Here is a 17,988-nt window from a genome sequence, read left to right as displayed (position 1 = left end):
GCACATTTACTAATCCACGAACGTCCGAAAAGCGTCCGAATGCGTTTTTTTCGTAATGATCGATATTTTGTGATTTTTTTCGTAAATTGTCGCGACTTTTTCGTAGCGTTACGACTTGCGCGAATTGTCGCAACTTTTTTGTAGCCATCGCGCCGAGTACGAAAGTATCGTGACTTTCCTTGGGCCAGGTTGGAGCTGCAGAGTGCCATTGAGCCCTATGGGAGACTTTCCTTGGGCCAGGTTGGAGCTGCAGAGTGCCATTGAGCCCTATGGGAGACTTTCCTTGGGCCAGGTTGGAGCTGCAGAGTGCCATTGAGCCCTATGGGAGACTTTCCTTGGGCCAGGTTGGAGCTGCAGAGTGCCATTGAGCCCTATGGGAGACTTTCCTTGGGCCAGGTTGGAGCTGCAGAGTGCCATTGAGCCCTATGGGAGACTTTCCTTGGGCCAGGTTGGAGCTGCAGAGTGCCATTGAGCCCTATGGGAGACTTTCCTTGGGCCAGGTTGGAGCTGCAGAGTGCCATTGAGCCCTATGGGAGACTTTCCTTGGGCCAGGTTGGAGCTGCAGAGTGCCATTGAGTCCTATGGGAGGCTTCCAAAATCATGCAAAGTCTGAAAGGTTTGCCCGCCGTTTACGAGCGCTCAATACGAAAAAGTCGCGACAATATACGAGCAAATCGTAACGGCTACGAAAAAATTGCGACAATTTACGAAAAAGTCGTAACGGCGACGAAAAAGTCGCAAAATGTTCGTTTCCAATCCGAATTTTTCCTATTCGGATTCGTGGATTAGTAAATGTGCCCCTATGTGTGGTAAGTTGGTAAATGTAAAATTGCAATAGGAATTTCATCATCTACAAGATTCAGAGAATCTGGAGAGATCTCTGTACACAAGGGACAAGGATGACTGTCAGTGGATGACTAATCCTTGGGCCCTCAGGTGGCTCTGCATTAAAAAAACACACAAAATTGTGTAGTAAAAATCTCTGTGAACACAGTTCTTCACTGAATCCACAAATGTTGGGTAAAGGGATTCTGTCATGATTTTTATGGTTTACTTTTTATTTCTAAATTACACTGTTTACATTGCAAATAATTCAATCTACCATTTCAAATTTTATTATATATCTTGAACCAACAAATGTATTTTTTAGTTGTAATATTGGTGTGTAGGCAGCCATCTTAGTGCATTGTGCCCGAGTCTGAGCTTTCAGAAGGAGCCAGCGCTACACATTAGAACAGCTTTCAGGTAACTTATGGTTTCTCCTACTCCCATGTAACTGGAGGACTCCCAAGCCAGACTTGGATTTCTTACTATTGAGTCTTATTCTGATACCTACTAGGAGCTGCTATCTCGCTACATTCCCACCTGATCGGCTGCTGGGAGGGGGTGATATCACTCCAATTTGCAGCTCAGCAGTAAAGTGTGACTAAGGTTTATCAGAGCATGATAAGTCGCATGGTTGTGGCACCCTGTGGAATGAAGAATATGGCTAGCCCCATGTGAAATTTCAAAATTAAATATAAAAAAAAATGTGTTTTTGAAATGCAGGATGCAGCTGGAGAAACTATTAACTGATGCATTTTAAAGAGGAGATTTGTTGCCGGCGACCTGTGTGCCAGAGCCCTTAGAGGAGAAGAACCACCTGGCCTCTTACCAGCATACAATTCAAAATCCAGCATCTGTAATGGTATGGGGATGCATTAGTGTACATCGCATGGGGAGCTTGCACATCTGCGAAGGCACCATTAATGCTGAATGATTAACATTTTGGAGCAACATATGTTGCCATCCAGGCAGTATCTTTATCAGGGAAGGCCTTATTTCAGAAAGACAATGCCAAACCACATTCTGCTCATATTACGTCAGAATGGCTGCAGAGTGAAAGAGTTCAACTGCTAAACTGGCCCGCTGCCCTGACCTGTCATACACTTAAAACATTAGAAAGGAGACCCCAATCTATTGAGTATCTCACACCCAAAGTGAATTTAAGATTTAACTTTTTAGTGACATATAAATTGAGAGTATTGTTAAAATGCTACACTTTTATAGTTTATGGATAACACTTTAGTTGTACAATGTTGAGATTGTTTACTATGATGGAAATCCACAGGCCCAGTGCCTCAATTCTGCCCTGGCCTTCACTCCCCATATCCAGTCACTTATCTAATTATGTGTTTTCCGATGGTCTTAGGCGACCCCTGTGACAGGGTCATTCGACCCCCAAAGGGGTCCCGACCCACAGGTTGAGAACCGCTGACCTAAAAACAAAATATTTCTTATTTAGTCTCTTAACATATCACACCTAGACTATTGGACTTGTCCCCTCTCCAGTCCATAATGAATACTGCTGCCAGGCTTATACACCTCTCCAACTGCTCCTCCTCTGCCAATCCCTGCACTGGCTTCCACTTATATGCAGAATAAGATTTGAGCTAATGGGCTCACATTTAATGCAGGTCATAACTCACGCTACATCTCTGAACTGTACTGCATTAGTTCAAAAGCAGATTACAAAAATGCATTTAATAAAGATTTTTTTTTTAATGCCCCTGCAGTCTTTTAGGAATTTATTGATATCTTCACAGAGCTTCTGAATCAGCAGTTATATATTACCTAAAAATAATTTTTCTAGTGTCTGTCATTGGTAACATGTTATATACCATACATCGCCACTCAGACAGTGTTTACTACAGACTGTACACACCACTCATGATGTAGTTTTTCTGCTTTGGGTCTTGAATTTGGGATGATGCTATGGGCCATTATGCAGTACATTAAAATTTATGGACCTTGAGCTGCCCTGTGTATAGGGCCTACCTGTAAATATCTGCGCAGTCATATCTTTGGGCAGGTTGGAAATTAAATTGGCCCAGAACTTGGGTATCCCAAATCAACAAAGATCTATTTATTTGGCAGCTTTGAAAAACAAACAACTCTTTAAATGTATGCTAGTTGTGGGGTTTTTTTTTTAAACTGAAAAGTCGCCCATCCATGTAGCAAATAGCCAGACAAACCCTATTAAATTTATCTAAAAGCAAGCAGAGCATATATTTGTCAAGTGTATATTTCTAAGTGTGGCATACACTGTGATGCTTGTACCCTGCCTAGAGTAAATATTGCATCCTGCTCACCAATTCCACCCAAAAGTTCTTACTGACAACCAACATGTTGTGGCTTGCTTTGGATGGAGTGATAGAATAGTGTTTGGATACGTACAGGTTGACATCACCGACTGTGGTCTCCATGATCTCTCTTGTGTACAGTATTTTGTATTAAAACTTAAAGTTTATCCTGCCTACCTGAAGGACTGCAAAACAAAAAGCTTTAATTCTGAAGAAAAAAAAAAAAAGGCAGGTTACCTTAGAATACCATTGTCTACAACAGTGATCCCCAACCAGTGGCCCATGAGCAACATGTTGCTCACCAACCCCTTGGATGTTGCACTCAGTGCCCCCAAACCAGATAATTATTTTTGAATTCCTGACTTGGTGGCATGTTTCCGTTGAATAAAAACAAGATTTACTACCAAATAAAAGCCCATTGTAAGCAGATAGTGTGCATAGAGGCTACCTAATAGCCAATCTTAGCCCTTATTTGGCACCTTCATGAACTTTTATGATGCTTTTGTTGCTCTCCGAGTCTTTTACTGGCTCATGAGTAAAGGTGCCCTACACTATAAGATCCGCTCGCTTGGCGATGTTGCCTACGGGTGGGCGATATCGGGTAGCAAGTAACTTAAAAAAATAATCCGATCGTTTGGCCGTGTGGTTATGGGGCAGTTGGTTCGGGGACCGCATCAACAAGCCGATGCGGTCCCCGATCCGACTGGATTTTCTAACCTGGCCGATCGAGATCTGGCCAATTTCAGGCCAGATATCGGTCAGCCAGGCCGCTCTGTTCTGCCCATACACGGGCCAATTAGCTGCCGAATCGGTCCAAGGGACTGATATTGGCAGCTATAGTCGGCCCGTGTATGGGGACCTTAAGAAAAAGGTTGGTGACCCCTGGTCTACAACATTGCGGTCCATAGTTTTTCATGCTATGGACCAGTTATACCCAGTCTGGGGTATAGTGTAAAAATTGTCAGAATTTTTTTTAAACTAGAGGGGACTTGTTAAGAATGTCATTATCTTTCCTAGAACCCCCTAAATCGTATGAATTGGTATACACCCCCTTCTTCTGGTTTGTTTTTAAACTAAAAAATTATTTTACATTTTAGCCTTTAGCTTATTTTCTCAGCATTTAAAAATTTCAAATTTCAAAGCAGGCATTCTAGACCAGGGCTATCCAAGTAGATGCCTGGAGGCTGGATGTGGCCCTCCAATGGATTTTTATGGCCCCTACACCCTATACATTTTAATGTATCTGACCCTCAAAAGTGCTGTTTGACAAATATTTGACCCACTGCATGTAATAAGTTGGACAACACTGTTCTTCACCATGACTACTCCCTAGGTACTAGTAATCCCCAAATCCTTCAGGCGTGGAATATTCCAGCGTTCTGCCTAATTAGGGAGCATTTGGTGGTATGGTTTATTAAAAAAAAAAAAAGCCACTTTTTTTATATTCTAAATTGACAAGATTCTTTCTGAAAACTACAGTGGTAGTAAGGTTCATTTATTACAGAATCATTTGATTATGCCATAGTAAGAAGTTAACCAGCACTGACTTTAAAAAAAAAAAAAAGTTTATTTACAAGAGAAGTGCATTTTTGCATGATAAAGCAAAGTTATAAAAAGTGCTAAGGAGCCATTTTGTTTATAGACCCTATAAGCCTGGCGTTACAGCAGCAGCAAGACCAGTTAAAACACGTGAGTTCAGCTGAGGGATTGTGCTGATCTTCAATAACTTACTACTAGAATATTTATTCTTCACCGACTGGAAAAAAAAAAAAAGAACACAATTAGGTTTGTTGGGAAACCCACCAACACTAAGGGGCACATTTACTAATCCACGAACGTCCGAAAAGCATCCGAATGCATTTTTTCCGTAATGATCGGTATTTTGCGATTTTTTCGTAAATTGTCGCAACTTTTTCGTAAGTTGTCGCAACTTTTTCGTAGCGTTACGACTTGCGCGAATTGTCGCAACTTTTTCGTAGCAGTCGAGTACAAAAGTTTCGGATTCATTCAAGCTTCAGTATCGCGACTTTCCTTGGGCCAGGTTGGAGCTGCAGAGTGCCATTGAGTCCTATGGGAGGCTTCCAAAATCATGCAAAGTCTGAAAGGTTTGCCCGCCGTTTACGAGCGCTCAATACGAAAAAGTCGCGACAATATACGAGCAAATCGTAACGGCTACGAAAAAGTTGCGACAATTCGTGCAAGTCGTAACAGCTACGAAAAAGTTGTAATGGTGACGAAAAAAAATTGCAAAAAATATGAAAAAGTCGCAAAATGTTAGTTTCCAACCCGAATTTTTCCCATTCGGATTCTGATTCGTGGATTAGTAAATGTGCCCCTAAAAGTCAGGTTTAACAATGACCAATTTCCAGGGGCACTATACATTATAACTTTTATAAACCAAATATTAAAGATAGAAATGAGACCATTGCAGGCTTTATTATATAGAGAGAAGGTGCTATTGCCTGTATTTGTTTTCAAGTTATTTAAATATAGAATGGGTGCTACTCACTAAAAATTTTGTCTGGTTTTGGTTGACCTGAACTATGACCTTGGCCATGTGCTTCATAGGCAGGATAAGATCATCTTGTGAATAACCCGTGTAGAACTGTAGAGTGGCATCCTGTGAAACAAGAGATAGGATGTAACAAGCAATGTTATCCTTATATATTTTTAGACTTACATTATACTGACTCAGTAATACACAGTAATAAATGCAGCACTATCATCTTAAAGGAACAGTAACACCAAAAAATGAAAGTGTATAAAAGTAACTAAAATATAATGTGCTGCTGCCCTGCACTGGTAAAAGTTGTGTGTTTACTTCAGAAAGTCTACTATAATTTATATAAATAAGCTGCTATGTAGCCATGGGGGCAGCCATTCAAAGGAGAAAAGGCAGAGGCACATAGCTGATAACAGATAAAACACTATTGTATTCTACAGAGTTTATCTGTTATCTGCTATGTAACCTGTGCCTTTTTTTCCAGCTTGAATGGCTGTCCCCGTGGCTACACAGCAGATTATATAAATTATAGTAGTGTTATTGTAGCAAACACACCAGTTTTACCAGTGCAGGGCAATAGTGCATTATATTTTTATTACTTTAAAGCTCATTCATTTTTTAGTGTTACTGTTCCTTTAAGAATTTCTCTGGAGTAAAACTGGGCATACATGTACGATGATATCGTACAAAACCTTGTTTCATAAGATATTCGGTGTGTGAATGGCGACTCAATGAGGTGAACGATATCGCAGAAGGCTGCAGATATCAGTCGACTCGCCAATCGGGCAGGTAAAAAGATTTTGATCGGGGACCATTCTGAATGGAGGAAGGAAGAAGGAGGTAGAATTTCTATTGTTTCTACCTCCTTATCTGACAATTCAGCCCTGAACATCAGTGGAGGGTGGGAATGATCTATTGGTCGCACAAAAGATCGAAATTGCTATGTGTATGGCCATCTTTAACTAGTTTAGATCCCCTCCCGATCTGCCATTCCCCAGTTTTTTTGCCCCGTTGAAGGTTGAAGCTAAAACTGTGCATTGAACATTTAGAGACATCACAGGGCTTTGTGCACTTCATCTGATCCCTGCAGTGGTTTCTCCCAGGATCAAGTAATTCTCAATAACTCTGTAAATGTGCAATAAACTAGAACATGTGATTATACACAAGAATTGCAATAAAGAAAACATGCAAAAGATACAGTTGCATAATGGTATATAACCAAATTTATTAATACTGAAAATTTGCATTAAAAAAAAATCTTCACAGCTTGAGGTATTTGTCTGGTCTTGCAACTATTTGGTTTGCATGACATGTTTGGTGGACAAACTAAGTGCAAATAAATGGTGATGAATTGACTCAATTAAAGATCTAATTGAAGGAGCATAGCTAAATGGAGTAAAATGGTGCTTTTAGCTAATTTGGCTATTTTAGCTAATTTAGGCAAATCGGTCTTTAAAGGGGAAAAAAAACAAAAAAAAAACGTTCCTCTGCTTTTATTTTAAGGGCTGTGACAGACGCGCAGCGACTAATCTCCCAAATATGCCATCCCATCGGCTAGAATGTAAATCGCCAGCGGGATGGCATACGGTGATTTCGGCACCACGTATGCCATCCCGGGGGATTGCATATTGGGATTGCATATTGGGGAGATTAGTCGCCCGCAACAATGGAGGATTTGTCACATGGCAATTAATCTCCCAGTCTGTCACAATCCTAAAGCAGATTTCACCTCATTGGGTCTTCAGATCAGTTGTGAAGGAGAAGGTAAATTTAAGCAATACCAACACATGAATGTTATCCTTACAGGATTCCACCTAGTTGTTCAGGCAGCTGTAGTTATGTAAATAGGTTGTCTTGGGGTAAAAAGTTCAGGCCCTGGGAATGCTGGTTTATTTTGGGATTGGACAGGAAAGCCAGTATCCTTCAAATTACCTTTATTGTTAAGACCCCAGTATAATGTTCTCTTTCACGTGCAACAGTTGGAGGGTCTCTCCTCTCCAGGAAAGGGGGAGGCAGTGTTTAAGGGGCTCTTATTTTGAAGATTGGTTCAATAACTGGGGATATATGTTCTACAGATCATATTAAGCTGATGTTTTATAGGTGGTATAACTTCCCCTCACATGTAAAGTTTAACTAATAATATATTATCACTTTTACACACTATTACAAACCTCACTTTGGCTCAAACTTGAGATTGATTATTTGTTCTTAAGGGCACAGGCATATTGGGAATGTATGGCTATCTGTCACTCAAAACAAAATGAGCCTTCACCAGTGAAAATGGTTCACAGCTTTAGGTACTCACCCACGTGCCAATATTAAGAACCTTTTGGGTCAGGCACAAAGCAGCAGCAGCAATTGCTGAAGGATGGAAGTGAACCATATCATAGTCAAGTAGGGTCAACTCCATAAAGTACTTGGCAAGTGTATGCTGTCCTGCATCAGCCTATAATGATAGTATAGCATTAGTAAGTAGAGACAAACATTGAACATATATATTTTATTTTGCTTTCTACCAGATAAAATACCCACACTGCAACATTTTGAAGCTCTTCTAAGGAAATTAAGTGGAAGTGGTCTTCCTAGATCAAAGTTAAGCTCCTTGAGGATCATCATTTCCATTTCCCTAATTTGAGCTTTGGAGTAGGTATTGTCAGTGATGTAAACAAAATCAGAAATCTCTGGATAATACATTTCTTCATACTTAGAGGCAATGAAGAGTGAAGTGACACCGACCAGCTGTAGCTTGCTGCGGGAGATAGGTTGGCCCTTTAAAAATTGAGATGTTAGGTCACATTAGCCATTATATAGTATGTATCAAACATTCATATTCCAAACAGCTGTATCATCTGTCAAACCAATATATATTAAGGGAAAATAAACTTATGCAGTTTTGATTGCATTTACTCTTTCAGTTGAGGCCTTCTTTCTCACCTCTTGCTTTTGCACTCATTACATGTAGCTGTCCCTCAAGTAAGAGAAACTGCATGGAGTATTCTTCATGCCTTCACTATTTCTGGATAAGCAGCTTTCCTTATTTCTTTTTATTCTTTTCTTAATGTTTTCATACAGGAAGCCATGGGAGCCCATACTAGCTCACCCAGGCCTCTCATCTTGGTGTTCATCCACTGGTTTATGTCAGTGGTTTAACTTGTTGGAATGTGATTAGCAGTGTTTGGGGAGATTAGTAAAGGGCATATAGAAAGTGTTTTTATTGGATTTGTGGTTAGGTTGGATTCTGTGGAGTGTAACTTCTCAAAAAACAATATTGGGATCACTACTAATGTCACAACATTAATACAACAAGTTGTACTGGAGAGCAGTCAGCATTTTAGCTTTGTTAGATAAGCCAATACTATTGCAGTGACTGGCTCCCAAGTAGAACCTCTTGTATTTATATGGATTATGTGGCTCTGTTAATAGTTAGCATATGTTTGGGCAAATAGACTAGAGAGAGGTAGCACTACTCAGTGTCATTTTAGGCATATTGATGTAATTAGTTTACCTAAATTGATTTGCTATCTGACTTACTGTACACATTTCAACTGAATTTTTCAAGGAAGCATAGTTATAAAAGTAGGAGACTGCAACGCCAACTTGCCTGTAAAAAACGGTCCATAATAGCTATTGCCATGTATAATGTCTCCTGAAGCAGCTGAAATTTTAAGTGAACTTGAATTAACCAGTCAACTAGAATGGCTCTCATCCGTTCATTCACCTCCATTCCGTGTAGGTATCTTGGGCGGACAGCCTGTTGAACCTTAAGAGCAGATTTTATTCAGAATGGTCTCACTGCATTGCAGATCCTGTATTACAGATAGTTTGCTTACCTCTAATTGCCTTAAATAGGTATAGATGTCCTTGACATAATCTGTGCATAACTGAGGGTTAAAAGAATCCTCAGCATCAATATCATCAACACTGTTCAATGCTTTAGAGAATGCTTGGCACAACACTTCCTCTTTAACACTTATATCCATAGATATGGGAGGAGGTTCCTAAAAATAAAATAGAAGGAAGTTATAGTGCAGTTGAGAGAATCCCCTTCACCAATGCTCTTTAAATACAGACAGTTTTTCTTAGCATTTAGTGGTGGATCTCAGCCAATACTAATCATGTACTCTGGCACATTGCGTAAACACTTTGGTAATTTCCAAAATAACTGTACAAGTAATCTTTTATGATCACTCCATCTAAAAGTCTGATTATTGGGGTAATATTTGGGTCAGATTTTTGTAATTGTAATTAATTTGTAAATTTAGTTGTAGAACATACAACCACCTGTCCCACAGGATGGTCAGTCAGCACACACAAGAGTCAACAGGATGTCAGGAGACTCTGCCTTTGCAGATCTTATTTGGAAACTGAAGTGATGCGAAGGGCTTTCCACCAGCAACTTCTCTTTGGAGTGATTACTTGTTCGCAATAGAGATCTATCATGAGCAAGTAACTCACGCGGTGGGTTCTTACCTTTAGAGTCCCTTGCGGGTCCAGTTGGGCATACCTTGCCCAACCTAGAAATGCTAACTTACAACTTGACATAGATCTGCTATCAAGCTCCCTGTCCCATTAGACAAGTGGCAAAACCCAACCCGGGGACCCATGTGAATGTGACATCACTCCAGAAGCAGATCAACCAGGTACCTTCAGACCACCTGCATGCTTAGGGAATTAGTGTCTTTCTGCCCAAAACCCAACAGCTTTGCAGATATTCTGTGGCCCTAATATAACTTTGGGGGAGCAGGTCCTGTGGCCAGGAGTGGGGGTCCATACCCTGCAGATTGTGGACCCAGTAAGAAACTACTCATCCTCTGCATGTGTCCTGGTATTTTCTTTTCCTTAAATAGATTGGCTCATAATTAAGTTACACCACTGGGTGTGATTTTACACCTTAATTTTACTCAATGTTACCTCAGAATAGGGCCAGTAGGACAGGTGGCAATCCTAATGGATATTTAACACAGGTCACACCCAAAAATTGTAAGCTCTTAGGACCAAGGCCTATTGAAGCTGAATGTTCAAAATATAACAAGTTATACCAAGCTCTCCTATCAATCTTTAAGTCCCCTTTAAAGTAACCAGCATGCTCAGTGCATAACGAACAAGGAGTTGGATTCTGTTAGTTGTAATTCAACAGGAGAGCTAAAATAAGAACAGCACTTACCTCAGATCTGGGCCCACATGTTGGTTTGATTCTTAAAGCTACATTTGCTCTGGAGGTTACTTGTCTAACTGCTTTGACCGCCACCTTGCAGTTCTACAGAGGAGAAAAATTGTAATGAATTCTTAACATAACATATGTATGGTCATAGAAAACATTGTCTTTATACCATTATTGCAGGTTTGCGTCCTGGAATTACAGTCCTGTTACTGATTTCTTCTAGCGGGGCTCTATGTCCATGTACTTTGGCTTTGGCTGCCACCACTCCACCAACGACTGCATTGTCCATCTGTCCTGACTGCTGTGGAACAGAAAAAAAATTAAAGTAGAATACAATGAATAATTTTGCTTGATAACAGATATGCAACACTAAACTTCTAGTTTATTTGGGTGCAGTTCCTCAGTGGATGCTCTATAATGTACTGTTGCCTTGCACTGGTAAAACTGGTGTGTTTGTCTCAGAAACCCTACTATAGTCTATATAAATAAGCTACTAAGTAGCCATGGAAAAAAGAAAAAACACAGGTTACATAGCAGAGAATACAATGGGAATCCACTCAGTTTATCTGTTATCTGCTATTTAACCTTTACCTTTTCTTTTTTCTTCACTTTAAGGGCTCTGGCACACGGGGAGATTAGTCGCCCGCGACAAATCTCCCTGTTCACGGACGACTAATCTCCCTGAAATGCCATCCCACCGGTGAAAATGTAACTCGCTGGTGGGATGGCATACGCGGTGGCGCAATTTCATCCCATCAGCAATTTACATTCTAGCCGGTGGGATGGCATTGCTGGGAGATTAGACGCCTGCGACAACAGAGATTTGTCACGGCGCGACTAATCTCCCCGTGTGTCACTGCCCTGGGAGGTTATGACCTGCATTGTATGCCTCCTATGGCCTAAAGTAACAGTGCATGGGGATGACCCAAACCTTGTAGCCCATTATTAAAAAGGGACATAAAGGAAAAAGTATAATCTTGCTCAATGTTGCAATTTTTAAGACCACCGTGTAACAAATTTCTTATGCAAGCATACATATCCCCAGTTCCCCAAACATTCTATTAGTGCACTGCCAGCGAGCATTAAGTTCCCTTTAAACTGAATATCAAGTTACATAGTTTCAGGCCCATGACAGACCTTTGACTGCTCTTGGCTCTGAACAAGCAGAATGTGGGCATCATTAGCAGAAACTCAAGCCACACAGGCCCTGGTGCAACATTTTACTGGGGCTTCCAAATTCTCCTACTGCTCAGACTGCTTATCATATGCTTCTCAGTGCTGCAGCAGCTTCCCTTCACAACCTTGTGGGCCTCCCTCTCTGAACTATTTTGTACCTGGGGCAAGAATGAAGTGCATCAGAATTGAGCCTCTGTACCCTACTGTGCATAACCTTAATATGTTTGAAGCCATTTGGGTGGGGACCCATCTGTGATAAACACTGGGATGAGATGAATTGGCTAGGGGTGAGGTGACCATGGCTAAATTACCTAATTTGCTGTAGTTGTGTATTGAAGCCCATGTTCCAAATGGATAAATGCATTTTTCTGTGACCAAATAAATTAAAACAAACTGCATGGCTCAAGCACCAACAAGAGACATCAAGGCAGCAATTTAAATAGCCATTTTATCTGTGTTTTCCTAAAATATATATATATATATATATATATATATATATATATATATATATATATATTTATTACACACACACACACACACATATACATACACACACACACAATAGGCAATAATCGAGAAGTAGGGAGGCCATTCAAATGTTACCAGCAGCCCAATCAGCACATAGTTGCAATCTAGAATCCAATCTACCTATAGACCTGTGCATGATGAACAGGTGTTGCTAATATAGAACCAGCTGAAAGCTTAATTAAGCACTAAGTTACACAGCAGATTTTGATCAGATTTTGTGGTTCAGATTTAACATGATCCACAAAATATTGTCACGCAACTGCAGGAGATCTGATCCCCACAGTTGTAATGTAATGTCAGATCAGATAGTCAGATGATGGGATCATGGGGTTTGTTCCTGCAATTACATCTGACAGTCAATGTAGTTCAATGAGAAGAGTGTCAGACCCATCAGATTTTCTCTCAACATATGCAGACGCAGCATTCCCTCTGAACAAGAGTAATGTCAGAGGACCGATGTTCCATATACTGTAGTTTACACATGTCCCATTTTATGTTGACCCATGTAACAACATTCAGCTTGTATGATCCGTCAGCACCGCCCTACAAAATCTCCCATGTAGTTTAGTTCTAAAGGGGGTTTCATAAATACCTAAATATCTAATCATATGGCTAAGTAATACAAAAACGTGCAGGCCACTAATAAGCTCTAGAAGTCAGGCTAGCCATTGGTCACATACTAAACAGGCCTGATATAGGATTATTCATGGCAGTATTATGAATGGAAGCCTTAGTTAACAAAAACACAAACTATCTATAAATGTTCCTGCAAAGTGTAGGATTCCCAGAAACAAAAGCATTTTCCCTTACCACCTTTAATGTCAGATTCCAGTGACAGTAGTTTGAACCACATTTAATTATGCCATTAACTGGTATAATCAATAAATTACACACTATAACAAAATTGTCCAGAACTAGACACATTAGGGCTACAACATCTGCAGCATTGTAAGGGGTTTCACACAATGTATCCATTGTGCAAACAACTTGTTAGCCATCAGCCATTTAACCCAGAGAAGAAGTAATTCTACTTGCACCAACCTATGGGCCAATAATTAGAACAAATCCATACTCACCATAGCACCCCAAGTAGCCATACTGCCCACAGCCTACCTCTCACAAAACTCACTACTAATCACTGTAGCCTTCCAGAGTTTAAGAAAACATCCCCTGTTTCTGATTGGCTGGAACAGTCCTACATACATGCCTGTTTAACTCTTCAGTTGCTGCAGTATTTGCAGTAATACAGTTTCATATATAGCAAGGCACAGTCTTCATATAGGCATTTGGAGTGCATTTAAAAGCCACCCAAAAGAACAACTGCATTACTTTAATTGCCAACAATTCCTTTAACAATAATAGATGTGAAATGTGCCTTGTGCAAGAATGCACTCAAAACCCCCATATTAAGTATATTTCCTAGGTTTTATAGTGCCATCATATGTATCACACCAACATTCACCTTTAATTATGGAGACTTGCAGAATGCACATTGTGCAAGGCAGTACAGCCCTGTTTTGGGCATATTTCATAACCCTGGCTAGTTAAACATGAGCCCTGGATTGTATGCAAATGGATAAAGTGTTGTGCTTTGACACAGTAGGAAGGTAATTATGTTTCTAAAATAACAGGATAGCAGCTGTGGATAAGAATGGGTGAGGTATGAGAGTGTAGGCTAAAATGGGGGGGATGAGGATAAAACAGAACAGGTATGAGAGTGTAGGCTAAAATGGGGGGGATGAGGATAAAACAGAATGTTTTATCCTCATAGACTGACTTTTTATATGAGCAAAGATTTTGCATTATTCCTAAGCAAACACTGTGGGACTCCATTATGAATACAACATGTTTTGGTCCCATCAGCTTACTATATATATATATATATATATATATATATATATATATATATATATATATACTATTCCACAGCTACCCATCCTTTCCCATACCTATTTGCCACACCCCCAAAACTAAAGATCAAAGAACTAATGCTTAACAAAGAAGTATGCCTGCCTTTAGCAGGGAAGATCTGTGCCCCCAAAGATTCCCCCAGTAGCTCCCCATCTTTTTTTCTGCTGATTCCCTGCACATGCTCTGTGCTGCTGTCACTTACTGAGCTTAGGGACTGATTCATATATACTTCATATATTGAATATAAGATTTATAACACGTGGCTGATTAGTAATTGATTCAGATACTCATGTCAGCTTCAAAGCCAATGCAATTTGCGTAAGAATGTAAAAAAATTCAGCCCTGTAGCATCAGCTTCTATTACAGGTGAACCCAGAGCACACTGAGCATGTGTGTGTGTACATTTGTCTTTGCAAGACACTGCACCTTTTCTAACTCCAGCCCTGTATGGAGTGGGTACGGGTTTCATAACTAGTGATGAGTAAATCTGTCCTGTTTCGCTTTGCCAAAAATTTGTGAAACTTTGCAAAAATTCACATAACACGTAAAATGACGCACACAATTTTTTGTTTGTTTGTTTGCTGCTCAGTTTGCGAAAAAATCTGGCAATGGCGAAATGCAAAAAATTTCGCTCATTACTATTCATAACATCAGATTCAGATTTTCATTTGGATTCTATATCCTTGTGTTTTTCATGCTTTTTAGTTAACCTCAGCTCATGCCAAGGTTACAGATATAGAAAACATTGCTGTCAGCCATAGCTCCAGGTATATCTAGAACACTGAGGATGCCCTCAAATCTCACTTTGTTATTCATACAGAGCCTCCCCAGCCAATCTCTGCCCCCCCCTCCTCCCCCAAGGAGTTGGGAACCAATGATGTAATGCCTATACATAAAGGGAGTGAAAGGGAAGGAACTCTATGGTTAGATTCCTCACACAGGCCTGGGACAGTCTCATAGTGAGCTGCAGCTTCACTTCAGTCAGTATTTAGCCATAATGTTGTGGGAGTGATTCACTCTGTGCTCTTTGTGCCCACGGTAGTAGCTAGGGAACCAGCCTCAGCCATGATAGGTAATTAGTGGAACTAATGGGAACAGGAAGTGCTATGATGGTTAATGATGCAATGCCTTTACTTTAAGCACTTAGAGGAAAATATAACAGTTTCGCAATGATTCTGATAATCATAGCAACCAATCAACCCACAGCATATTAGAAAATAAATATCTCACGGTTTTCTAGGAGCAAAAAATGCAACTTTTGTGTTTTGCTTTTCAGGCACGTGTCCCACGCACGTGTATTCAGTATTACAAGCCAGAGGACATTGGTGGAAAATTGTTACAGAAGTGGTTCATCTTTAGTATGGTTAACTTTAGTATGTTATGGAATGTCCTATTCGTAGGAACATCAACTAGTCTTCAGTTATTGAATTATTTGCCTTTCATTTCTGCCTCTTTCTAGCTTTTAAATGGGGCGTCACTGATCCAGTAAAAATTATTCTTTAGTCAGGCTACAATTGTTACTTTTTATTATCTTTCTGGTCAAGCCCTCTCCTATTCATCCTTCAGTCTCTTATTCAAACCACTGCCTGGAGTAAATTGGGACCTAGCAACCAGACAGCTGCCACAATTGCAAACTGGAGAACTGCTACACAAGTTAAATAATTTAGAATCCACAACAAATAAAAGAAAAAAAATGAACAATTGGAAATTGTCTCAGAATATCACTGCATGATACCAAAAGTCAATTTAAAGTTGCTGTCAACTGTGTGCTTCTGCTGTGTGTTGTGATTGGTGCTGGAATGTGTGTGGGAATGATCTATATACAGTATGATTCGGTGCAGGAGAATGTTTCCACAGTCAGGTCTGACACTCTCATTTAATGTTAAAAGGAACCGTAACACCAACAAATAAAGTTTTTAAGTAAATAAAATATATAAATTGCCCTGCACTAGTAAAATGGGTGTGTTTGCTTTAGAAACACTACTATAGTTTATATAAATAAGCTGCTTTGTAGCCATGGGGGCAGCCAGTCAAGCTGGAAAAAGGTACAGCTTACATAGCAGAAAACAAAAGCACTGTAAAACAACAATGTATTCTACAGAGCTTCCCTGTTATCGCTTATGTAACCTGTGCTATTAAGGGTGAAGACACACAGAGCTACTTAGTAGCAGCTACTTGTCACAGCTACTAAATGCCAAAAAATACCCTGCCATAGACAATACTTAAAATTGCCTCTGCTACAATTATCAGTAAATGATCAGCATTGTCTATTTCTGTGCCCGTGACAAGTAGCTGCTACTAGTAGCTCCATGTGTCTTCACCCTTAAGCTGGCCATACACGCACCGATAATATCGTACAAAACCTCGTTTCGTAAGATATTAGGTGTGTGTATGGCAAGTCGAGCGATATCGCAGGAGGCTGCTGATATCAGTCGACTCGCCGTTCGGGCCAGTTAAAAGATTTTGATCGGGCACCATAGAAGGCGCCTGACCAAAATCTGGCTTCAGGGCTGAATCGGCAGAAGGAGGTAGAAATCCTATTGTTTCTACCTCCTTATCTGCCGTTTCAGCCTTGAACGGTTTGTGGCCAATTGTACGATCTTTCGTGTGACCGATGGTCGCACAAAAGATCGCAAATCGGCACGTGTGTGGCCAGCTTTAGACCTATTTCAGTTTGAATGGCTGCCCTCATGGCTATACAGCAACTTTGTTTATATAAATTACAGTAGTGTTTCGGAAGCAAACACACAACTATTACCAGTGCCGGGCAACAGTACATTATATTTGATACATTTTCTTTTTTTGGTGTTACTACTCCTTTAAGATTTTGTAGCCACTAATTAAAAGGTTTGTAGCAAACACATTAGCCTAGAGCAGTGTCTGATATCCTTCCATGCTGGTGTTTGTTGGACTGAGACTTGTAGACACAAACCCCTTGTACTCAGGGCCACTAAATACGCTGACGGAGACAGTAGTAAATGATATAGAGGCTATATAGGCTTATGGTGGAAATAAGAAAGGGCTAACTGGAATTTTCCAAGACAGGCCCATATGGCTGATGCCACACGTGGCATTTTTACACTGCGTATTTTCTCAGCCTAAAAACGCAGCACAAGCCACACAGCCCCTGACTATGGCGTTTTTCAGCCTAGTACTGGTGACGTAGCAAATCCCATTTCCATGGTGCTAATAGTGCAAAATAGTAAAAACCGCCGCGTATTTCCGCTAGGTCTGGCAGCTGCCTTTGTGTATACATAGGAATAGCTTGCTGTGCAAATACTGGCGTATTTCGGCAAACGCTTGAAAAATCTGTGGTATGGTGTTTTCGATCGTATTTACGCATTGTGTGGTTTGCTTCGAGTCTTTTCAAGTTATTTCTATGGATGATGATATTGTGCGTTTTTCAGCCGCCGAGAGAATTAGAAAATACGCAGCGTAAAAACGCCACGTGTGGCATCAGCCTTAGGGCTGTATGAGGCAAGTCACGACCATGTCTACATTAATGCCATAGTTCAGATTGCTTCATCAGTAAGTGCCATAAATGCAAATGGTATAAATATTGCACAATACACTTTTCAGCCCCAAAT

The 17,988-nt window shown here is 40.3% G+C and overlaps 1 protein-coding gene across 2 annotated transcripts; it reads right to left on the bottom strand.

Moving 5' to 3' along the window:
* Positions 1-4,601: 4,601 nt before the first annotated feature.
* On the bottom strand, positions 4,602-13,668 carry LOC394448 (cyclin B5). Of its 2 annotated transcripts, none has more exons than XM_012970232.3 (9): positions 13,567-13,668; positions 10,956-11,084; positions 10,790-10,882; positions 9,456-9,623; positions 9,227-9,385; positions 8,158-8,394; positions 7,931-8,071; positions 5,632-5,742; positions 4,602-4,878 (listed from the first exon to the last, which is right to left on the bottom strand). In XM_012970232.3, exons 1-9 carry the CDS (start codon positions 13,585-13,587, stop codon positions 4,768-4,770), a joined length of 1,170 nt encoding a protein of 389 aa, XP_012825686.1. In that variant the 5' UTR covers positions 13,588-13,668; the 3' UTR covers positions 4,602-4,767. The 2 variants fall into 2 exon arrangements, with proteins under 2 accessions (XP_012825686.1, NP_001182327.1); NM_001195398.1 differs by having other exon boundaries at positions 10,956-11,087; positions 13,567-13,602.
* Positions 13,669-17,988: the final 4,320 nt, after the last annotated feature.

Source organism: Xenopus tropicalis, chromosome 3 (assembly GCF_000004195.4).
Source record: "Xenopus tropicalis strain Nigerian chromosome 3, UCB_Xtro_10.0, whole genome shotgun sequence".
Classification (NCBI taxonomy): domain Eukaryota; kingdom Metazoa; phylum Chordata; class Amphibia; order Anura; family Pipidae; genus Xenopus; species Xenopus tropicalis.
The sequence above is the reverse complement of the archived record's forward strand: the minus strand, read 5'-3'. Positions and strand labels throughout refer to the sequence as shown.